The 25786-nt window shown below is 41.8% G+C and overlaps 1 protein-coding gene and 1 long non-coding RNA gene across 4 annotated transcripts in view; one reads left to right on the top strand and one right to left on the bottom strand.

Moving 5' to 3' along the window:
• The window catches only part of cntn4 (contactin 4), a 174540-nt gene that overhangs the window by 91422 nt on the left and 57332 nt on the right, over nucleotides 1-25786 (top strand). For all 3 annotated transcript variants that reach the window (XM_021609437.3, XM_090240932.1, XM_021609440.3), the window contains 4 exons: nucleotides 8048-8251; nucleotides 13577-13679; nucleotides 14015-14199; nucleotides 17218-17357. In XM_021609437.3, the coding sequence (XP_021465112.1) occupies nucleotides 8048-8251; nucleotides 13577-13679; nucleotides 14015-14199; nucleotides 17218-17357 (632 nt within the window). The remainder of the gene's footprint in view (nucleotides 1-8047; nucleotides 8252-13576; nucleotides 13680-14014; nucleotides 14200-17217; nucleotides 17358-25786) is intronic.
• Nucleotides 7916-17314, bottom strand: LOC118965289 (uncharacterized). The gene is made up of 3 exons (XR_005052587.2): nucleotides 17154-17314; nucleotides 10018-10132; nucleotides 7916-9596 (listed from the first exon to the last, which is right to left on the bottom strand). It is a non-coding gene; the product is annotated as an uncharacterized LOC118965289 (long non-coding RNA).

Genomic DNA, 25786 nt, shown 5'->3' with positions numbered 1-25786 from the left:
GGGTTTATTTGCAGTTGAGTATTTGGAAAAGCTTTGATTAATTGTAAGCCCTCTATGTGATTAATAACTACATTCAAATTAATCACAGGGTTTGTGTTTTTGCAAGAATATTAGTCAGATCTAAATCTGTCTCCGCTAATGCTCCTTATCTACTGTTGTCACCATGTCTAGATCTACATGAACTTTGCCCGTACACTCAGGCCCGTCTAGTCCAGGACATGACGAGATGGGCAGCCAATGACCAGACTGATCTTATCCACCCACACCTTCCGATTACTAACGTATTAGCTAATCGGCGATCCTATCATTTCAAATATATATGTGATATTTTGCATTATTGGTATGCTTTTATGTCAAATACTTTCTTAAAAAGTGATTTTTACCTCAGAAGCATTGTTAGGCATGTCACATGTCATTTTCTGATCATGTGGTATGGATTAAAGAGGTCATTCAAATGAACATGATTATTGCCCGTTTCGTGAAGTTATGGCATGACAGTGACATTTTGACATAGGCTGTTCTTTTTTTTCCGTAGGCCAATGTCCGCATGCAGAGCCTACCTGCTCCTCCTAGTCAGCAGAAGAGAGACAGGCAGGGAGATGGGGGTGGGTGCAGATCAGGGATGACACAGACTGCCAGGCCAGATACAAGCGCAGACAGAGCAAGGAGCTGCCTCCCCTCCGCTGATGCACTTCCTATTTTGACAGGCCAATGTTCTAGCATTGGGAACGTGCTGGGAATGTGTGGTCATTATAACAGAATACACCCAGATTTGAAGTAGACACAGTCGTGTGCACATGCTATTATTAACATGGTCGAAATCGTCTTCTAATGATGAGGTAATAATACTCTCTGTTTTCTGAATGTGTCGCTAGCGTTTCCAGAAATCTACAGTGGAGAGTCAAATATCTATCTTGGGCTCCTGATATTCACCTCGGATCAGAGAAGCTAGAGAGGCTAAAAGGCTGTCACTTACGCTCTCTCAAAGCACACTACATTAGTGTGCTGCCTGTGTGACGTAGCCTTGGTCTTTGTATTACTCAATTACTTTTTTTAGTCCTGGACCTAATGCGCCTGACCTCCATTTTATAATGGAGAGAGAACTTTTAGGGGCACTCCAGACTGAAATCACTTGTGCACATCCACTTAGAAGAGGGTTGCTTTTATTGTGTATCCTCTGTTCTTTTTTGCCCCAAGACCCCAGGATTTGAGAACATGGAGCATGTGCACTCTGTCAAGTCATGTAAAGGAGCAGAATGTGGGGAGGAAGAGGATTCTCGGAGCCCGGAGCAAACTTGGGAGCACTGCACTTTGAAACAGAATTGGAATGGCATTACTTTCAGTGGGTGTTTTTCACAGAGGCTGTGGGATGGAATTCTATGTTTTCAGCAGAGAGGAGAGGCAGTATTTTGGAGGAGGCCCTAGTTATATTAACAGTGTGCACTGATTGTACCAAATGTAGGGTGAAGCGGTTATTTTGTGTAATTTTATTTTGTGTGCAATTTCGCCTTATTTTGATGCTCACCAGACTATTGGACCTGCTAGGACCTCGTCTCAGTGAAACTAAAGTAAAATATCAGAGAAACTAAGAAATTGGTTTTGTGACCCTTCTATGGGTTTGTCTAACAGCTCCACACATGTCACGGTACATTACTTCTTCCTTACGGACTATATTAAACTTTGAACACGACTATTAGATACCTTTTGTTTTAAGTTTGTTAATCGCCAGGATGCTGCTGCCTGTGTTTGTAGCACGGCAATAATAAATGCATAGTGTTGTCAGAATAAACTTTACATGTATATTAATAGCAGACAATCAGACATCTGTGTCATTATTAATATTCATTGAAAGCATGCCACTGATAATGCATGATGAAGATACAAATACAACCCCCCCCCCCATACACTCAGAATCAACACGCCAATATCAACACTGATGCAACTCATAACTCAGAAGGATCTAACCAACTGATATGCCCTTATTATAAACCTTAACAACCACATTGTATTGATAGATGGGTTGTTTTGTCTGTTGATGCAGGCCTATGCTGCACATGTTGTATTGATAGATGGGTTGTTTTGTCTGTTGATGCAGGCCTATGCTGCACATGTTGTTCCCCCTTGTCATAATTATTCCCCATGTTCAGATGAATATTTATTGTTTTTATAGCAAGCTGACTCTGCAGGGGGATCCCAGGGGGCTCTGCCACTGGGTTAAGTGTAGGAGGAACTGACGCTAGGAGCCTGCCGTCCTGCAGTGTGTAGATTTGAATCACGTTGGTTACTTTGAAGAAAGCCAAGAGGCTGGTAGGGCTTTAATTGTTGTCTCAGAACACTGACACTATTAGACACATAAAGGAATGCTTGTGTAAGCATTTCCAATCATTTGTCATTAAAGTCTATTTATATTCTGTCATGCCCACTGAAGGGAATAATTACACCGTTGGACTAGTGCTTTGATGATAAATAAACAATATTATTTGTATTTCTGTCATGGGGATTTTTTTGTGTTTTGGGGGAAAATGTAGAGATGCACAATTATGTCATACAAGATTTTCCATGGTGATTGGATGTGCTATTGTGTTTGGTCAAGTTTGCTTGGGCTAATAGAGTGAGTCTATACATTGACTAACTCATTTGACCAAATATGTTATAAAATATGCAAGACAAACCCTTTAAATCTTACTTTCAGTCATACAGTATGGTATTTTCTCTGAGTGTGACAGAAACACAGTGTATGCTGAATCTGTAGTGGAAACCTAGGAGACAGCGGTGTCATCTTAAATTATGGCAGATTTACCATTGGATAATGTCTCAGTTTCTCCGTCTTCCTACATCATTTAAACATTTTCACAAATCATTTACGATATACTTGCTGGTTTCTCTGTTTTTGTGGATCTCCTTATTTCATGGTGACTTCTCCGAAGCATTGTGCCACCCTAGCAATCTAGACACACACCGCACTATATTCTGTCATCATCTGACAAGCCTCTTGGGTGGACTCCTCAAAGTGGGAACTCCTCTCTACTCAAATGTAGCATCTTTTCGCAACAGCATCAAGGAATTTGCCCACACTTTACAGATTGCCTTATCTTTCTAGTATTCATAATCTCATCACATGGCCAAAATCAGCAGAAATGGTTAATTGTATAAAAGGAATTTTCTACAATGCTTGGAGTTTATTGTTAGTCTTTTCACTTTCTGTTGGTTAAAAACACCTTTGGCGTCTGTGTTTGTCGTTTTGTTTGTTGAACGTAAACATGATAAAGCAATCAGTCCATTTTCATGGTGGTTGTCAGGTCGGTCTTATTCATATTAGTAAAGCTTAATGGTGAAACCGCCGCATCCATTTGTGGGGCGGCAGGGTAGTCTAGTGGTTACAGCGTTGGACTCGTAACCGGAAGGTTGCAAGTTCAAACCCCCGAGCTGACAAGGTACAAATCTGTCGTTCTGCCCCTGAACAGGCAGTTCCCAGGCCGTCATTGAAAATAAGAATTTGTTCTTGACTGACTTGCCTGGTAAAATAAATAAAAAGGCCATCACAAATAAATAAAAATATTACAACAACGGAGAAGTTACTGTAAACAACAGTTTTCCTTCGGAAAAGTTTGTTTTCCTTCGGACATCATTGCACATGCAACGCTTCTCACCTCCACTTCGCCAACAGTCGGGATCTCAACGTACTGTTCAGAGTTAGAATAGTAGGATACACAAGGTGCAGTTTCGAAGTGTGGTTGTGCATCATTGGTTTTTCTCTTGTGTCAGTCACTGACAGTCACTCAATTAACGACCGGGCGCCAGCCGATTGATTTTGTTAGTCACTCTCACTCAGATATCATATTAAAAACTGCAAACATTTCTCTCCACCCTATGGCAAAATGTGTAGAATTGTAGGAAATGAACTCTCTCTGCTAAAATGTTTTGCTCGCAAGGTTGGTTGTCGGTACGCAGACCCACGAGCCACTGCGGCCCCCCCTCATTTTGAGTTCAGTTTTGTGGCCCCAACCCCCATCAAAGTTGCCCATCCCTGGTTTATATTATGGCAGAATTCTTGATGCTTTAAGAAAGTAAATATTGATTTCAGCCCCCATCTGAATGTATTTTCTAAGTGCTAAGTCTGATGTTTAAATACTAAGTTTAATTTGAAGTAAAATGCCCTCTGTTACATTATGCAAATGCATTATCCTCTACTTTACCTACAATAACCAATTACTATTTTTGATAATATTTTTCAGGCATGTTTCCTAATCTTGTTTAACACTGAATTATCATTACATTTTCTTGCTCTGACATTATTTACCCATACTGTAGTCACCATGTATCATATGAGTAGTACATTTAAGGCACTGAGGAGAATAAATTGAAGTAATTAGCCTTTTTATTTTACTGGACTGATGGTACCTGCATCTGATGGTGCTTTCAAGACAACTGGGACCTCTCCCCCCCAAAAAAAATGTTTTGGGGTCGAATCATGATGTCAGTGATCTTCAGGTTGGAAAGTCAGAGCTCTAGAAAGATGCCTGAGTTTCCGACTTGGAATTCTGAGTTGGATGACCGTTCAAAACGATTTTTCCCAGTCAGAGCTCCTTTTTTTTCTTTCTCAATTGTCTTGAAAGTCGGAGATTTACGAATTCCCTGTAGTTTTGAACACAGCGTTAGTCTCAGTGGAGGGAGGGAGAGAGCAGCAGTAGAGGATAATGCATTTGCATAATGTAACAGAGGGCATTTCTCACAGTCCCTTGTCTCTTCTTCCTTTCCTCCAGTGAGACTGACCAGAGATGAGACACCGTCTTCCAGCTGATGGCGAAACTGAGTCGCACCGCATCTGCCTTATGCAAAAATTAATGTTGTTCCTATGACCAGAGAAAGTTAAATATTCCTTGATATTAAAATAGACACAATGAGTGGATAATAATAATGAAAACGCAGGGCTACCGATACACTTATTCATTGCAGTTGCAGCGCGAGGGGAAGTACAGAGAAGCGTTTTTTATTTTTTGTAATAGTGTTGAATAAAAACAGTGTTGACAGTGCAGAATAGAAACAGTGTTGACAGTGCTGAATAGAAACAGTGTTGACAGTGATGAATAGAAACAGTCTTGACAGTGTTGAATAGAAACAGTGTTGACAGTGCTGAATAGAAACAGTGTTGACAGTGCTGAATAGAAACAGTGTTGACAGTGCTGAATAGAAACAGTGTTGACAGTGATGAATAGAAACAGTGTTGACAGTGATGAATAGAAACAGTGTTGACAGTGATGAATAGAAACAGTGTTGACAGTGATTAATAAAAAAAAGTGTTGACAGTGCTGAATAGAAAGTGTTGACAGTGATGAATAGAAACAGTGTTGACAGTACTGAATAAAAACAGTGTTGACAGTGCTGAATAAAAACAGCGTCGACAGTGCTGAATAAAAACAGCGTTGACAGTGCTGAATAAAAACAGTGTTGACAGTGCTGAATAGATACAGTGTTGACAGTGCAGAATAGAAAAAGTGTTGACAGTGCTGAATAGAAACAGTGTTGACAGTGCTGAATAGATAGTGTTGACAGTGCTGAATAGAAACAATGTTGACAGTGCTGAATAAAAACAGCGTCGACAGTGCTGAATAAAAACAGCGTTGACAGTGCTGAATAAAAACAGTGTTGACAGTGATGAATAGAAACAGTGTTGACAGTGCTGAATAGATAGTGTTGACAGTGCTGAATAGAAACAATGTTGACAGTGCTGAATAAAAACAGCGTCGACAGTGCTGAATAAAAACAGCGTTGACAGTGCTGAATAAAAACACGAACTCACTCCTAAAAACAGCAGCTCTTTTCTGTCTATTCTTGGAACCCCCGTAAGCACGGTGATTTGAGCTATCCAATTGGCCTGCGCAGTAGGGGCCCTCGATTTAGCCATGGATCTCCCAGTCTCTTCAGACAAATGAAATGGTTCAAAATGGGAGCACTTTGTTTACCCGTTGCGCAGGGCTTCTGAATCGAGTGCACCTATGACTAACAGCGCAACACGAATAAAAAACTAAAAGGAGCGCAGGCCTTTATCGTTGGCTTTTCTACAGGAATGTTGGACCAACGTTAGACCACTTGTCTATACACTCAGGACTCTGCCAAAACACACTTTTGAAGAGGCTGATTGGCCTGCTCTGATTCATGCTGTAGCCTACACCTGCTCCTAACTGTGAGGGAGCTGCATCATGGATCGAATCCTGCTTTGATAAATGACCAGACAGTTAGAAAGGGTAAGGGAGGGATCCTCCAAGACTGTTTTGTTTAATTACCAGCCAGCTAACAAGTGAATGGGTTTGATTTGGCTCAGCAGGGAAAAGGTACACGCGTGCCTGTCAATTAGAAGGCCTGGAAAACTCATTGATGAGAATGTCAGAACATTCAGAAATAATAATTTTTTCAAAGGAGAACTCAGCAACAGAAAACTAGCATTGAGAGCAGTGCATTGATAAGCACACCAGCTGAGATCAAACTGTTACAAATCATGATGTCTTACACTGGCTCTGGTTTTCAATGTTCCTTGCAGTAGGTTGAAACCTAGAAGTGTGGTTTCGCTGTAGGGTACTGCAGGATCACAGCTAATTTGACATACCTTTTAAATCACATGATGATGATGATGATGATTAAACAACATTCAAAATCCTGCTGGGAACAGTGAGCTTGGATTGTGAGCAGTGAGCTTGGATTGTGAGCAGTGAGCTTGGATTAACACAAAGCAGTGAGCATGGATTAACACAAGGCAGTGAGCTTGGATTAACACAAAGCAGTGAGCTTGGATTAACACAAAGTAGTGAGCATGGATTAACACAAGGCAGTGAGCTTGGATTAACACAAAGCAGTGAGCTTGGATTAACACAAAGCAGTGAGCTTGGATTAACACAAAGCAGTGAGCTTGGATTAACACAAAGCAGTGAGCTTGGATTAACACAAAGCAGTGAGCTTGGATTAACACAAAGCAGTGAGCTTGGATTAACACAAAGCAGTGAGCTTGGATTAACACAAAGCAGTGAGCTTGGATTAACACAAAGCAGTGAGCTTGGATTAACACAAAGCATTACAAATATACAGAACTAAGAATGTGGAGTATTTCAGTTGTCTCAGTCACGTACAAATATTTTTTCTCTTTTTTAAAAGTGTTTTACTCCTCTGTGAATCCTTTTGGCCTGAGGGGCCCAAGTCTCTGAGCACAGAAAGTAATTGACTCTGCAGACAAATAGCAAAATAAAATGTCTTTCTCAAAGGTCAGTCTTCAGAACGTGTGTTTTGTTCTTTTTGAAAGAAGCATGCCACAAAGACGACTAGAGAGATTACCCGTTTGACAGTTACCAGCCAACAGGACACTCGTTATCATGAGAATCATAGAAGATCTGAGATCCTGGCTTGCTCTGTGATCCTACAAATGTCCTGTATACTGTATGTTGTACTATTATTTTTACCACTGTGGTAATTAGTTATTTTAAAGCTTACTTAACGTAAAATGTACCTAGTATTTTTGGTCACGTTACTGTCCAACTGTGTGCTATAAAAACAAAACCCAACTACCTGGGCTGTCAGGTCAGTCATTCTTAATATAGTTATTTACAAATTGCATGGTGACTGCTAGAGTTGGTTTTCTCTGTGAAATGAAACATTCTCCGCTCATCTTGAAGCCTTGTATTAACTACAAAGTGTCCACCGATATTTGTCCCAATGAAACGTTTGTTTACAGAAGAAACCTTGCCACACAAACAACATTCATGTTGAAGTGTGTCCAGATAATTACAGCATATGGTAACTCCTCACACTTGGAACATCATTCATTTTCACCCTAGTGTGTAGCTCTCTGGTGATTGAACCACAACACCACCCACCCGCTACACCATCAAATCAACTCCAGTCTGACAAACCATGGACAAATCTGGTATTTTCTGTATTTTCACGTGATATTATTTTAATAAGAAGGAGAGTCAGCTTGACCCTCTAACCCCTGTGTAGTTTTAGATTTAATTTGATCTCACATGTTTCAAAAAAATATTTTTTTATCCTTTTTCCACAGATCTGACGTTCTCCTGGATTTTTAATGAGTACCCCTCATTTGTGAAGCAGGACACACGTCGGTTTATCTCCCAGGAGACTGGAAATCTATACATCGCTAAAGTGGAGCCTTCTGATGTGGGCAACTACACCTGTGTGGTGACCAACACTGTCACCAAGACCAGGGTCCAAGGCCCGCCGACTCCTCTGGTGCTGCGCAGTGATGGTGAGAGCCAGTTCTACAGCAACTCTACTACAACCCACATCAAACAGTATATTTCTAGTTCACGTGTTCCTTTTCTGGCCCTTGTGCGATTTAATGTGATCAAATATCATCACATTTGAATATCAATTCAATTCAAATGTTGTTTGTCACATGCGCCGAATACAACCTTACCTTGAAATTCTTACTCACAAGCCCTTAACCAACAATTCAGTTCAATAAACAAGAGTTAAGAAAATATTGACTAAATAAACTAAAGTAAAAAATGAACTAAAAAGTAACACAATAAAATGACAATACCGGGGCTATATACAGGGGGTACCGGTAGCGAGAAAATGTGCAGGGCTACAGTTTAGTGGAGGTAATTTGTACATGTAGCTAGGGGTAAAGTGACTATGCATAGATAATAAACAGAGAGTAGCAGCAGTGTAAAAACAAAGGGGGGGTGTCAATGTAATAGTCCGGGTGGCCATTTTATTAATTGATCAGAAGTCTTATGGCTTGGGGTTAGAAGCTGTTAAGGAGCCTTTTGAACCTAGACTTAGTGCTCCTGTACTGCTTGCCATGCGGTAGTAGAGAAAATACTTGGGTACTGAAGTCTTTGACAATTTTTGGGGACTTCTGACACCGTTTAGTATATAAGTACTGGATGGCAGGAAGCTTGGCCCCAGTGATATACTGGGCCGTACGCACTACCCTCTGTAGCGCCTTAAGTTCGGATGCCGAGCAGTTGCCATACCAGCTGTATAACTTTTTGAGTTTTGAGTATCTGGGGATCCATGCAAAATCTTTTCAGTCTCCTGAGGGGGAAAAGGTGTTGTCGTGCCCTCTTCACTAGTGTCTTGGTGTGTTTGGACCATTCTAGTTTGTTGGTGATGTGGACACCAAGGAACTTGAAACTCTCGATCTGCTCCACTACAGCCCCGTTGATGTTAATTGGGGCATGTTCGGCCCTCCTTTTCCTGTAGTTCACGACCATCAAATCAAATCAAATGTATTTATATAGCAGAAACCCAATCTAAAACCCCAAAACCCCAAACAGCAAGCAATGCAGGTGTAGAAGCACGGTGGCTAGGAAAAACTCCCTAGAAAGGCCAAAACCTAGGAAGAAACCTAGAGAGGAACCAGGCTATGTGGGGTGGCCAGTCCTCTTCTGGCTGTGCCGGGTGGAGATTATAACAGAACATGGCCAAGATGTTCAAATGTTCATAAATGACCAGCATGGTCAAATAATAATAATCACAGGCATAACTGTTGAAACTGGAGCAGCAGCACGGCCAGGTGGACAGGGGACAGCAAGGAGTCATCATGTCAGGTAGTCCTGAGGCATGGTCCTAGGGCTCAGGTCCTCCGAGAGAGAGAAAGAGAGAATTAGAGAGAGCATACTTAAATTCACACAGGACACCGGATAGGACAGGAGAAGTAATCCAGATATAACAAACTGACCCTAGCCCCCCGACACATAAACTACTGCAGCATAAATACTGGAGGCTGAGATCATCTCCTTGTCTTGCTCACATTGAGCGAGAGGTTGTTGTCCTGGCACCACACTGCCAGATCACTGACCTCATCCCTATAAGCTGTCTCATTGTTGTAGGTGATCAGTCCTACCACTGTTGTGTCGTCAGCAAACTTAAGGATAGTGTTGGAGTCGCCTTGGCCACTCAATCGTGTGTGAACAGGGAGTACAGGAGGGGACTAAACACATACCCCTGAGGGGCCCCCATTTTGAGTATCAGCGTGGCAGATGTGTTGTTGTCTCCCCTTACCACGTGAGGACGGCCCATCGGGAAGTCCATGATCCAGTTGCAGAGGGAGGTATTTAGTTCCAGGGTCCTTAGCTTAGTGATGAGCTTTCTGGGCACTATGGTGTTGAATGCTGAGCTGAGACAAACAAATTGTAATTGAATTGATTAACTGGTATTTCTTCATAGGTTTCTAACTGAGGCCTAAACAGTTGGAGTGAAAGATCTGCTCAAGGCCATTCAAGAAGAAGAAAAAAACTAAAAAACTAAAAGTAGGACAGTGATTTTAAAGGTCCAATGCAGTCATTTTATCTCAATATCAAATTATTTCTGAATAATTAAGTACATTTTCTGTGATTGTTTTCAATTAAATTGGTAAAAGGAAAGTAGCAGAGAACAATTCCTCAAGATAAAATTTTGCTAGGTCTGTCTAGGAGTGGTCTAAGTGGGGAGAGGAAAACTGTCAATGAGCTGTTATTGGCAGAGTTTGAGACTCCCTTTCTTAGTAGTCTATTAACTAATTTACCACATTGTGATGTCACCATGGAAGCCCAAAACTCCATCCCACCAAAACAAGCTGAAACTTCAGGTGCTCTTTTCAAACAGCTCTTACACTAAAAATGCATTGTCATAATTTTCACAATTTCACAGTATTATTCCAATGTCATAGTGTGGAAATAAAGACACCCAGAGGTCAGTTTATTAGGTACACCCATCAAGTACCGAGTCAGATCTCACTTTACCTCCAGAACAGCCTGAATTCTTTGGAGCATGGAAACGTTGCTCAATTAATATCAGGAGACTTAACGTGTGCCAGAAAAACATTCCCCACAACATTACACCACCACCACCAGCCTGTACTATTGACACCAGGCAGAAACGTGGGGCCATGGACTCATGCTGCTTACGCCAAATCCTGATTCTGCCGCCAAATCCCGATTCTGCCGCCAAATCCTGATTCTGCCGCAGCATGATGCAACAGGAACTGGGATTCGTCGGAACAGGCTATGTTTTTCCACTCCTTTGTCCAGTGTTGGTGATGGCGTGCCCACTGGAACCGCTTCTTACTGTTTTTAGCTGATAGGAGTGGAACCCGGTGTGGTCTTCTGCTGCAATAACCCATCCAGGACAAGGACCGATGAGATGCCGTTCTGCAAACCACTGTTGTTTCTGCCTCGTTATTTGCCTGTTTGTGGCCCGCCTGTTAGCTTGCACGATTCCAGATATTCTCCTTCGACCCCATCAATGAGCTGTTTTCGCTCAAAGGACTGCTGCTGACTGGATGTTATTCGCACCATTCTCTGTAAACCCTAAACACTGTTGTGCGTGAAAAGCCCAGGAAGCCGGCCATTTCTGAGAAACTGGCACTGACTATCATACCACGGCAAAAGTCGCTTCGGTCACTCGTTTTGCCTGTTCTAACCTTTCATTTAACAGTAACTGAATGCCTGAATACCGGTCCGCCTGCTTTATATAGCAAGCCATGGCCACATGACTCACTGTCTGTATGAGCTAACCATTTTTGTGAACGGGGTGGTGTACCGAATAAACTGTCCACTGAGTGTATACAACACAGGTAAATCACGTTTTTTTTGACTGCCCTGTGCCTTTAAGGAATACAAATTAATTCCAAAGGTTAATTAGCTGTTTCTTTGCAACTTTAAGATAACCCACTCGCCAATGGTTTTGGTGCTTCAGGCTGGCCTTATCAAAGGCTCTCCAATGGAAAGGTCATTTGTCTGAGAGTGATCTAATTGTTGGCTTTCTTGTCCCAGGAATAATTATCTCTCTAACTAATGTTTAACACCATGCAGGGATACAATTCTGTTATGTATGATATTTTCATGGTAGAGTATTGTAGTTTTTAATACTCCTGACATTTCATCTATTGATTGTGAACCATATTTAGCAAATATGTCAGGCGCAAGTACAGCAAACTATAGTACCTTATGCTAGCATGAAAACCACTACTAACTACTAATTCATCCCTCATAGATATGAACATGAGTAAATGAAGCCTCCCTGTTGAATATGGTCTTTAAGACAACTACAATTGGTTGAATCAAGGGAAACATTTACTGCATGTGTAGTCAGTCTACGTATCATTAAATATTGCCACGGGTAGTATCGCAGAATTACAGTACATTACACTGAATGTATCTAAGCAGTCAGGCGGGAATTGTTTAGATACAACACTCTGCAGAAGCAGCAGCAGCAGCATTTGACGGTTAGGTTGCCACGACAGTGGATCTCCAATCGTCTGGAATCACTACTTCTAGTGCATGCTATTTTGTAGGATGCCGCATGAGAAGGCATCATTGTTTTTATTTCATTTCTAACTTGTTGTTTTTTTTTATCAACGCACCAGACCTGCTGAGATGCCAATAATGAACCCTCCAGAGTCGCACAGGTCACATTAGCCTGTGTCCCCTCCCTAAAGGTCATGGTATGAGAACTGGTTAAACACGATGGTGTTCTCAGTTTGTCTCTATGAGACATGCTTCCTTTTGATGTGTTTTTTGGACTCTCTGTTTTCCCATGCATTTCTATGGGCTAATAGCAGGAGGGCTAAATTCAATGTTTCAGATAAAATGATGATAAAATGATGATGCTCATAGGCACCCGAGTGATGGAGCAAATGGAGCAGCTGCGTCCCCACCTTCAAAATAGGTTGCAATTTTCAATGATTATCAATGTTTGAGCTAGACTGTATTAAAATAGACATGTCACGTTTCTATATTTTACTTGGCATGTCAGTTAAGAAGAAATTCTTATTTACAATGACGGCCTACCCCTAACCACAGTGGGCCAATTCTGGGACTCCCGATCACGGCTGGTTGTGATAAAGCCTGGAATTGAACCAGGGTCTGCAGTGATGCTCCTACCACTGAGATACAGTGCCTTAGACCGCTGCGCCACTCAGGAGCCCAGGAATGGAAGGAATATCATTTTCTTGAATAGAAAGCGACAGGCTGAACAATTGAATAGGTAAACTATTCTACAATGGGGTTGTCTGATTCTGCTGTTGCTTACTTGTGTTGTTGTCTGTGGAAAATTAAATATGGACAACACATGTTTCATTATAGAATGAAACATTAGCATAACCAAAGGTACCAGGTCTCAGCTCCGCCTGGCTCTCCTTTGGATCATAGGTGGCGGGTCTCGGACCCAGCAGGACCCAGCCCAGCTGAATCCCTGGGTATGAGACCATTAGAGCCTCGTCCAGCGCTCTCATTTACCATGGCTGATAGGCCCTTGGATACCTGGCAGTATTATAAAATGGAGATACGGATGAGAATGAGCTTTCACGGTCAGTCAGGGAACCTTCCAGATAACACTTGCCTCGCAATATCAAGTGCTCATTTGGGCTGAGAAACCTTTGGAAATGTGATAAAGGATTGCAGATAAAGAATAGCAGCAGCAATGAGAAAACCTGTTAGTGGCTTTCCACAATAACCACTTCTCAGATGTATGATGGTAATCGCTTTTAGGACATATGTAGGAAACGACATATCAGCAGTTTCCATGTTGTTGTTTTTTTTTTTTTGCCTTCTTGTAATTGGTTGTGAATTTCTCTCCTCAGGTATAATGGGTGAATACGAGCCAAAGATCGAAGTTCAGTTTCCAGAGATTGTCCATGTAGCCAAAGGATCAACAGTGAAAGTGGAGTGTTTTGCATTAGGAAAGTAAGTATGCTTTGGGCTTGATGAAACAGGCACACAAATACATGAAAAGCAGAAGGTTATTAACAAACAGCATGATAGTATTCATGTTTCACTGCATGCCTCCAACCCTGCCCTGATTGGGGCCGGGCTGCAAATCGGAGAATTCTGGTACAGTTGGGGCCGTGTGAGACTCCTCCTGGTTCACTAGCTGAGTGATGTATGCCCTACTTGACTTTTTTCTGTCAAATCCACTTAATCCATATAGGTTAAGTACAGTGGCGATGTTACAATGATGTGTGTTTGTATGAACATGCTACAAGGTTTCTCTACCTCTCTGCATTTACTCTTCCCTCCAGCCCTGTCCCCTCCATAAACTGGAGGAGAATGGACGGAATCCCCTTTTCTAGGAAGGTGGACGTGAGGAAAGCCAGTGGCGTCCTGGAAATCCCCTATTTCCAGCAGGAAGACGCGGGCACATACGAGTGTGTGGCAGAGAACTCCAGGGGGAGGAACACTGTAAAAGGAAAACTCTCTTTCTACGGTAGGTGATCCTGAACCACATTAATATTTGAACCAGGGATGGCTTCATGTGTCAGTTTCGCTTAGACTGAGAGGCATCAAACGGAGACCTTACTGGGTTTAAAACAGCGATTGGTAATCAACTGCGGCGCCGCCACATTGCATGGGGGAGCATCGTTTTAACAGCGCATCCCAAATGATTAAAGCCCCGGTGGCCAATATGCCTTTAATATTTTGATCCAGATTAAAGCAGCGATGATGTGAATGAGGAGACCTTGGATGTGACCTTGTATTGGGCTCCAACAGATGGCATCATGATTGACATCCAACTTAACTGGAGATCAAAGCTCTTATACTGCATACTTAGACCAGGGCCACATATACCCCATGAATTATCTGCAGTGCAGCATCTGGATGAAGTGGATGGGGAGTGGTGGCAGGTCGTCTAGCGGTTAGAGTGTTGTATCAGTGACTGAAAGGTTGCTGGTTTGAATCCCCGAGTTAAAAGGTGAAAATTACTTTTTGCTAAATGGCAAATATACTGTAGTAGTTTGCTGAATATGTCTGTATTATTTGTGGCTAGCCGTACCACTGACATTGATCTCTCCCTTCTGGACTCTTTCTATGCTGCATGCCTAAGGACCCATTTACAAGAATAGCTCGTCGGGCTCCATGAATGTTTTCTTACACTTGTTGTTTAATTGCTTATATTCCACACCATGTGAATCTCTCACAGATGCTGGAAAAGACTAAAAACTAACATGGCTGGCTGGACTAATGATATGAAAGTATGTTCGCTATGGTAGCGGCAATGAGATACAGCACAGCTGTATGCATTATAAAATGAGGTAATAACAAAACCAGCACAGCAGATGATAACAGTCGTACGTCCATACAGATCATCTATTTTAGTATGGGTAAATATTTATGATATATTTTACAAATTACTCATTGTCTGCGCTAAACAGTTTGCCATTATTTACAAGGTGTCTCGCTAAAAGCTCCCTGCACCTCTCTGTAATGGAACCCAGCAGCAGCGTCGCTCTGGCTGTGAGCTATGGGGGATGGTTTGTCCGAATTAGCAGCAGGTCTGCCCTCTTTTGATTCTCTCTCTCTCTCTCTCTCTCTCTCTCTCTCTCTCTCTCTCTCTCTCTCTCTCTCTCTCTCTCTCTCTCTCTCTCTCTCTGATAAAATATATCTGTATTCTTATTTTGAAGTCCCTTGGAATTAAGCCTTTGAGACATTTGTCAGCAGTGTGTGAGAATCAGGGAATCGATAAGTGTATCTCGTGTACATCGCTACAACCTGCAGTCACAAAGCTGCGAAAGCCTCAGCTTTCTGCCAAGGAAAGAGCTGAAGGCATTATTTAACTCTGAGAGTCTGCTGATCACTGTGTCCTTAGTAGTTAGATGTTAGTGCTTTAATAGGGTTCTGCACGTCTTGTGTTTTAACAAGGTGAATGGTAATTATCCTTTCATGTCAGTCGAAGCTACGTTCAAATGAATGTCTGTTGTTTTGCTCTTGATTGGAGAGAGCATTTTGGGATGACATTCCATCTGAATGTCATCTAAAAAGTAGCCTAATAAAATTAATTAAATACAACTAACTATGCATATAGACTTCCATTGGTTTCTCTATTTTAATCAACCATTTGCCTCTGCAGTGTATTTAATACTTTCCTACAGTAAGTAGTATCCCAAGATAATGCCATGAATATAATGCCATGAATATAAAAACCCTGTGTCAGTTTCACTCTGATTCCCCTATCGTCTATCTCCAATCTCCCTCTTTGCTTTAGCTGGTTGATTTGAAATGTTTGGGCTGATTGTGTGAACACTGGGCCTGATGCAGCCGAGGATGGGCTGCCCGCTTTCATTTGGTGGTCTGTGACTGAGAGTCGATACGTTCACAGTGGCTGAAGGATGGAGTGACAGAGGGCTAAAAACAACAACAACAAAGGGGTCCTGAGAGGTGGAGAGGGTGGAGCATGACCACTAGGCTTCTCTCTAAGATTGCGCTGGCATGGATGTGATGCTAAATGACTGGTGATAATGGAGTCTCAGAGTACCTCTCTCTGCTATCTCGTCTAGGGGCACTTCTGTCCAAAACACACACTGGCTAACCTCTTAATACCCAGACGCACACACAGACCCACAGACCACACAAACACACCCGCTCTCTCTTTTTCATTTGTTTCCTATGTCTCTCTCTCTCTCTCTCTCGCTCTCTTTCTCTCTCTCTCTCTCCTCTCACACACACATGCGCCACATCGAATACACACAGGAGGTATGGGGATACATTTGCAATTGCTACTGCATTTCTAACTGTTTCATCTCAAATTTCTTGGAAGCAAGCTGAGCTGAAGCAGGAACCCAATTAGAGTTGGATTTGTATGTACCATTACAGAGAAGTCACCTCAAAGGTCAGTCGGGGAGTATGGCATTAGTCAGATGCTGCGTAATGGAAATGTATAGTGTGCCATTACTCTTGTCGTGACAATGACCTGGTGTGATAGAGGATGATGGCGGATTGACCTACACATCATCCACAACACGGAGAGTTACGAGGACAGTAAATCTGAGGGTTTATGTTCCTTATTTCCCCCCTTGCTAATTTGTTAACCAGTCATGAGTTACTTGGAAGCTACTGTAGGAATCAATAAAGCTCCTGTATAATTCCACCATCATTTACTTGAATGGTTTTTGGTAGAGGTATTTTATGGCAATGTGCTTCCCACCCATGTATACACTAATACATCTGGATTGTTTTGTTCACTGTCTCAGCAGCACACATAACCTAAAACTAGGATAGTCATATACCATTTATGCCATTTACTGTATTTTTGGGTTCTGTATTTTTGGGTTCTAAGTCAATTTGCAACGATACATAACTCATTATAATCTCAGCGCAGGATCAACTGTCTGGGATTTCAAAATACTCCACATTGTTCTTGAAGTTAGAGGAGTACAGGCTTACCTGCGAGAAATGGGATCTGTATGAGAATGTTCTAATTCACAGCCATGTTGTTTTGACCATGCAGCCCCTCCACATCTGATAGAGAAACCCCAGGATGTGCAGAAGCCCATTGACGACTCTCTGGTGTGGGAATGCAAGGCCACTGGAAAGCCCAAGCCCTCCTATAGGTGGATGAAGAATGGAGAGAACCTGGAGTCACTGGAGGTTAGATCTACATAGGGTTGTAAAGCTACTGGTCATTTACCAAAGTTACTGTAATCTTTGGTAAATGTGGTCATTAAAATGCATGGCAATTTATGGTAACTTATACGTGAATGCTTTTTTAAATTTATATAGTATAGCATTTGTTATATCTGTGTCCATATTGTCCATGCGTTTCTACTAGGTAGACCATATGGTTCAACAGAAAATAGCCTAATTAAAAAAGCATCCAATCGAATTAGTTTCAAATAAATCTGCAGCTCGTACAACTATTGTATTACTTCACAAATGCCTCCAGTTCGGCGCCAAAACATTTACAACAAAGACATATTGACAAAGTAAAAAGAAGTGTGTAAAAAAATATAAAGGATATTTCCTTGGTTGAAACCCTCGTATTAAACAGCGATAGTATTCACTAAGTTGATGGTTTATATTTAGGAGAATGTTTTACAGCTTCTGTCATTCAAATGTTTATTTTAAAATGATCTTATTAGATTTAGTTCTATTTGGCATGTGACAAGGCCACACAGACAGCCAGAACTAGGAACAGACACCTGTAATAATCTGAAGCACCCAAAAATACCACTAGATGTCATCTGATAAAATGCCATATATTCCTTGAAAGTTACCAAAATCCTGATAGTTTACTGGTAAACTTTGAAAGTTTCCAGTGCCCTACTGTAGTTCTGCGTTTAGCTCACAGTGGAGTGAATTGGAGCTGATTCAGGATGATACAACAGATAAATGCATTGTGCCTAACAGACATTATTCTCATTTCACTGGCATACCCAATGCGGCTAGTTTTATGAACTTCAATTACTGTAATAAATATTGTACTGACAAAGCAGTGTATTTCCTGCTTGGCTTGTTCAGCCTCTCTTTCCCAGTATATGAGTCCCTGGTGCACTTGGTAGTAAAAACAATGAAATCTAAACACAATTTGGCTAGATATCACCTTTATTCCCCAGAGCATGGCTTTAAACTGTTCAGTTCCCCAGAACACCACTTACCTTACAGGATTTACAATATCCTGAAAGTGTCTACTAAGCTGGTTTGTTAAAGGTAGACGCAGTGAAATGACGTTGCCACGAGCAGCGCCGGAGATATTGAGATGAGCGAGATGCAACACTTCGCTCTCACAAAGTCACAAACGGTATCTGCGCATGTGCACGGGTTCGCTTCACGCTGTTACAGCGTGGTAGCCAGGGCACCAAAACAGCAGAGAAGTTGAGCCTCGCGCTTCAACGCTCTTAGTTGTTGCGGAAGTTGACCCACTATGCTGTTTACCTTCTGCATCTACGTCACATCCCTGAGTCCACCTTTAAGAGACCAAACTCCAAACAAGCAAACAATTGTATGCTTGTCTGAGCGCCATTATATATCTTATTATCTTATATATCTCTTCCCAGAGTACAGTCATTAATCCTGTACCACCAACGGAGAAAAAGGAGGTTAGCCCTTTACAACCACACTGACATCATCTGAAACACATCCTAGATTTGTTTTACCCAGCCCCTTATAAACACACTGACCACAATGCATCCTGGGACCTCCTGTACCATGTCCCCTGTGCTACAGTATGTGGCCAGGTTATTTGCTGGAGATTGATGGTGGGCACTCAGGCACAGCTTGGACGTTAGAAATAAGCAGACTTGATGTTAATTTTCTTAATTACACAAAATGTTCACAAACAAAACAGACGGTATTGATCAATCCTTCAATGTTATATATGTAGTAGAAATGAGAGGTACGGGCTCATTTTATTGTTACCAGAGGCAGTGCTCCAAACAGCAGCAGCAGGCTCTCTCTCTTTCCTTCCCCCATAAAGGCAGATTAGGGTTGCCTTCAGCTGTGCATAATTAACAATCTGTCTAGTCATTGCATCACATTTGATTAAAAACCTTTGCAAGGTCTGCTGGAATGGTATGATTTGTTCTCTCAGGTGGTTAAAGAAAGAACTAGAGTAGGTAAGAGTTACCCCCTCCCCCCCATCTGTTTGTCTCTATGAAAGAGGGATACGTTTCCTTAGTTGTTTTTATCACTTTTTGCAAGCAGTATTTTCATACCATCCCACTCGGTACAGATGTCAGTTCAACGTCGATTCCTCGTTTGTTCAACGTCGTTTCTTTGAAATGACTTGGGAACAACGTTGATTCAGCCGGTTCGTTTTACACGGATAGTTTGACTGCACAGATTTGGGGAACCATGTGTATCTGATGCCTCTGAGTGTACAATATCTGTGGTAAAAGGTTAGACACATTGACGGTGTTAATTCCCATGGAGTAGGATTTCCTTAATATGGACATAATAAATGGGTGGATTAGCAATACACTTCGATAAATAGATGACTCAAGCAGAGGTATTCCATTGTTTGAAATTTCACCATCAAATAGTGCAGCTTCATCAATCTAATAACTAAAGGTCATTGATGGAAGGAGAGCAGGAACGGGGAAGATGCACCATTTGTAGTGATTCATTACAGTAAATCAATGGGGACCTTTTCTGATTCTCCTGCACATTTGGACATTTGAGCTGACTGCAATGGCTTATGGCTTAATTTGTAAAAATGTTTTTACTTCCGGTAAAACTTTCTTTGGATAATCCCAAATAGATTGTTTGTAGATGTTCAGTAGATGTTTTATAACTGTCAACAACATTCCAACTAACTACAGTATCTACTAACCCTTGACCTAGCCCTAACCCTAACCTTAAGCCTTATCCTAACCCTTAACTTTACCCTAACCCTTGCCCTAACCTTAACTCTTGCCCTTATTCTAAATCTAAACCTAAACTTAACCTTTCCCTTAGCAAGCAGTTGCTTATCAGCAGATAATTTGCTGATAGTATGACCATCTGTAGATCATCTATATGGGACTATCCAAATAAAGTGTAACCTAACTTCCCAAGTTTGGTCAGTAGTTAAAGTGCATGGGTACACAGTAGGGTATGAATAGTTCTGATACTGTCAGTAATGCAAATGTATTTCTCATACCAGCCGAAATGGACAACAATTAAACACCAAATTCAATGCATCTCAAAAATCGCCATGACAGACGTTTGTTTGTGACATCAATCACGTCATCCATAGGGCTGTTGCGGTGACCGTATTACCGCCACACCGGCAGCCATGAGTCATGACCGCAGTCAAATTCAACTTGACCGTTTGGTCACTGTAATTTCCTCTTATGCATGCATTAGTAGTACCCAACTTGCTAACGACCATCAGGTCCTAATGGTCTGGATCTTACCACTCTATTGTCCCTCTCACCACTCTGATGTCAATGCAAATACAATAGAATATCACATCAAAACTGATCATCAAAACAGTATCATCCTTTTAAAACTCACCTCACACATTCACTACAGTTATTTTGAATTTGTATTTGATTTTGAATAGCCTAGTAATAATTAATTGGCTGACACATTACCTTTAGCGACAGAATATTTCACCACTGTGCGTTTCCATCTCCTCCCCTCTCTCCTTCATTCAATTCTCGAGCGAACAGAAAGAGTGGCTGTCAACAGTTTAATGAAATGTTTCGTTTTGAAAACATGGTACTACCGATGTTCCCGAACAGATTTCACTTGGTTTGGCTGCAGGAACAGGGTTGGATAACCCCATGGCATACAGAGTTTGTGTGGAATATCACCTGTTGCACAGAGAGAGGCTGCATGCTCCTCAAACAGTGGTTGATGCGTGGAGTAGCATGGAGTCGCATGGAGTAGCCTGCCCGGCATGATAAAAAACAAACAGGCGGTAAAGCGGTCCCCATTCGCTATTCGAGTCCATACAGATGACTTGTATTTCCCCCTGCCCCTGTTCCTGCCCATTTGACAATGGGCCATTGTAAATCAAAACTGATTTGACATATTGGTAAAGACGAGATTCAATTGAGAATAGTCTGATGGGTGAACATATACAGTAAAAATGATCACTTGATGAGAGAACAGCTTGTGCAGCCTGAGGCAAGGAACAGAGCGCAAGTTTTTTTGTGTGACTTTCTCAAATTATCAATAGTCACATCACGCAGCACACGTTTTGATTTCTAAGACATTCTAAGGTTTGTGTCATTCACAACTAAAGTTGCCAAATAACTCTAAATCTAGCATATAGGGCCTGTTTCAAATGATCACTTTTACTCTCAACATCAAATGAGCACTAGCTCAGGAATAGTAAAAATATCCTTTCTATTTTATTCAGATAATTTCAATTACAGTGCCTTCAGAAAATATTCGCGCTGCTTGACTTATTCCACATTTGTTGTTACAGCCTGAATTCAAAATTGATTCAATTGTTGTTTTTTTTTCTCATCCATCTACACACAATACCCCATAATGACAAAGTGAAAACATTTATTGAAAATGAAATACAGGAATATCTCTCATTTACATAAGTATTCACACCCCTGAGTCAATACTTTGTAGAAGCTCCTTTGGCAGCGATTACAGTGGTGAGTCTTTCTCAGTAAGTCTGTAAGAGGTTTCCACACTTATATTGTGCAACATTTGCCCATTATTCTTTTCAGAAGTCTTCAAGCTCTGTCAAATTGATTGTTGATCATTGCTAGAAGCCATTTTTCAGGTCTTGCCATAGATTTTCAAGCAGATTGAAGTCAAAACTGTAACTCGGCCACTCAGCAACATTCACTGTCATCTTTGTATCTGATTCGAATCCAAGATGGCATAGCAGTCAGACTGTTGTCTTGTCCCGTCCCGTCCCATGTATACATATTTTTTCTTCGTATATTTTTCGTATACATTTTTTTATTATTTTTTAATCTCAATTCCCATCTACGGATTGAACATACTCTCCTGCAATCCGCCTCACCCAATGTGGTATTTTTACACTTAGAACCGGAACCCACATCAGAAGCTAGCCAGCTAACTAGCTACGAGCTAGTAGTCAGCTATCCACTGCTTGTGGTCATCACCGTTAACTCGGACATCAGCCAGCCTCAGCCCGGTCAATTCCTGCCAGTTTGCACAGCGCGATATCAACCCAGAGCATATCGGACTGCTTTTTCTCTACCACATCTCCACATCTCCGGATTCATACTGCAAGCTCTGAACCTTTACACCGGATCTTCGCAGCTAGCTAGCTGCTATCCGTGTGGCTACTCCTGGCTAACATCTCTGTCCTGAAGCAAGCACCAGTTAGCCTGGAGCTAGCCTCGAGCTAGGCCATCTCCCGGCTAGCTGAAGAGGTCTATCAGCCAATTTATAATGCTATACCAATTTTGCCAATTGCCTTGGACCCTTTTACTGCCGAAATGGAGCCCCACCGATCCATCACGACTGGTCTGCCGACGTAATGCGATGTCCCCCAAAGGCCCTTCTGCTAGCCCGCTAGCTGTATGAATCGCCGTGTCTCCAGCTCGCCTAGCTACTCACTGGACCCTATGATCACTCGGCTACGCATGCCTCACCCTAATGTCAATAAGCCTTGTCCATTGCTGTTTTGGTTAGTGATTATTATCTTATTTCACTGTAGAGCCTCTAACCCTGCTCAATATGCCTCAGCTAGCCCTTTTGTTCCACCCCCCAGACATCCAGTGACCTCACCTGGCTTAAATTGCCCCTCTAGAGACAAAACCTCTCTCATCATCACTCAATGCCTCAATACCTCCACTGTATTCCCATCCCCAACCATCCCCTTGTCTGTACATTATGCTTTGAATCTATTCTTCTGTGCCCAGAAATCTGCTCCTTTTACTCTCTGTTCCGAATGCACTAGACCAGCTCTTATAGCCTTTAGCCGTACCCTTATTCTACTCCTCCTCTGTTCCTCTGGTGATGTAGAGGTTAACCCAGGCCCTGCAGTGCCTAGCTCCACTCCCATTCCCCAGGCTCTCATTTGTTGACTTCTGTAACCGTAAAAGCCTTGGTTACATGCATGTTAACATTAGAAGCCTCCTCCCTAAGTTTGTTTAATTCACGGCTTTAGCACACTCCACCAACCCGGATGTCCTACCCGTGTCTGAATCCTGGCTTAGGAAGGCCACCAAAAATCCTGAAATTTCCATCCCTGGGGGTTTATTGTCCTAACATTTTCCGACAAGATAGCCACCGTGCTTCTACACCTGCATTACATTGCTGTTTGGGGTTTTAGGCTGGGTTTCTGTGCACACTTCGTGACATCAGCTGATGTAAGAAGGGCTTTATAAATACATTTGATTGATTGATTGAACCTCCAAAGGGGGCGGAGTTGCAATTTACTTCAGAGTTTGTACTGTTAGGTGACCTAAACTGGGACATGCTTAACACCCCGGCCGTCCTACAATCTAAGCTAGATGCCCTCAATCTCACACAAATTATCATGGAACCAACCAGGTACAACCCTAAATCCGTAACCATCCTGACCAACTTGCCCTCTAAATACACCTCTGCTGTCTTCAACCAGGATCTCAGCGATCATTGCCTCATTGCCTGCGTGTGTAATGGGTCTGCGGTCAAACGACCACCCCTCATCACTGTCAAACGCTCCCTGAAACACTTCAGCGAGCAGGCCTTTCTAATTGACCTGGCCTGGGTATCCTGGTAGGAAATTGACCTCATCCCATCAGTAGAGGATTCCTGGTTGCTCTTTAAAAGTGATTTCCTCTCCATCTTAAATAAGGATGCCCATTCAAAAAATATAGAACTTAGAACAGATATAGCCCTTGGTTCAGCCCAGACTTGACTGCCCTTGACCAGCATAAAACATCCTGTGGCGTTCTGCATAAGCATCGAATAGCCCCAGCGATATGTAACTTTCAGGAAGTCAGGAATCAATATACTCAGTCAGTTAGGAAAGCTAAGGCTAGCTTTTTCAAACAGAAATGTGCATCCTATAGCACTAATTCCAAACAAATTTGGGACACTGTAAAGTCCATGGAGAATAAGATCACCTCCAGGACCTGTTGTCTGGACCTCTGGCAGTCTCTATGGGGGTGCCACAGGGTTCAATTCTTGGGCCGACTCTTTTCGCTGTTTGTATTGTGGATTAACTACCATGTTGTTGATCCATTTTCAGTTTTCTCTTATCACAGCCATTCAACTCTGTAACCATTTTAAATTCACCATTGGTATCATGGTGAAATCCCTAAGCTGTTTCCTTCCTCTCGGGCAACTGAGTTAGGAAGGGTGCTTGTATCTTTGTAATGACTGGGTGTATTCATACACCATCCAAAGTGTAATTAATAACTTCACCAAGCTCAAAGGGATATTCAATGTCTGCTTTTTGCATTTTTTACCCATCTACCAATAGGTGCCCTTCTTTGCAAGGCATTGGAAAACCTCTTTGTGGTTGAATCTGTGTTTGAAATGTACTGCTCGACTACGGGACCTTTCAGTTATTTGTATGTGTGTGGTACAGATATGAGTCAGTCATTCAAAAATCATGTTAAACACTATTATTGCACACAGAGTGAGTCCATGCAACTTATTATGTGACTTGTTAAGCACACTCCTGAACAGTTTGAATCATAGCCACGGGATGTACAGTGGCTAGCGAAAGTATTCACCCCCCGTCGTATTTTTCCTATTTTGTTGCCTTACAAGCTGGAATTAAAATTGATTTTTTGGGGGGGATTTGTATCATTTGATTTATACAACATGCCTACCTCTTTGAAGATGCAAAATATGTTTTATTGTGAAACAAATAACAAATACAACACAAAACTGAAACCTTGAGCGTGCATTACTATTCACCCCCCCCCCCCCCCCAAAAAAAAAAAAAAAATCTATATTTTGTAGAGCCACCTTTTGCTGCAATTACAAATGCAAGTCTCTTGGGGTATGTCTCTATAAGCTTGGCACATCTAGCCACTGGGATTTTTGCCCATTCTTCAAGGCAAAACTGCTCCAGCTCCTTCAAGTTGGATGGGTTCCACTGGTGTACAGCAATCTTTAAGTCATACCACAGATTCTCAATTGGAATGAGGTCTGGGCTTTGACTAGGCCATTCCAAGACATTTAAATGTTTCCCCTTAAAACACTTGAGTGTTGCTTTAGCAGTATGCTTAGGGTCATTTGGAAAGTGAACCTCCGTCTCAGTCTCAAATCTCTGGAAGACTGAAAAAGGTTTCCCTCAAGAATTTCACTTCATTAAAACTTGTTTTTCAACCACTCCACAAATTTCTTGTTAAATCAAATCAAATGTATTTATATAGCCTTCTTACATCAGCTGTTAACAAACTTTAGTTTTGGCAAGTCTGTTAGGACATCTACTTTGTGCATGACATAAGTAATTTTTCCAACAGTTGTTTACAGATGAATTATTTCACTTATAATTCACTGTATCACAATTCCAATGGGCCAGAAGTTTACATACACTAAGTTGACTGTGCCTTTAAACAGCTTGGAAAATTTCAGAAAATGATGTCATGGCTTTAAAAGCTTCTGTTAGGGTAACTTACATAATTTGTGTCAATTGGAGGTGTAGCTGTGGATGT

Source organism: Oncorhynchus mykiss, chromosome 7 (assembly GCF_057628025.1).
Source record: "Oncorhynchus mykiss isolate SJ-2025 chromosome 7, ASM5762802v1, whole genome shotgun sequence".
Lineage (NCBI taxonomy): Eukaryota > Metazoa > Chordata > Actinopteri > Salmoniformes > Salmonidae > Oncorhynchus > Oncorhynchus mykiss.
This window is presented reverse-complemented; position numbering and strand designations above follow the sequence as displayed.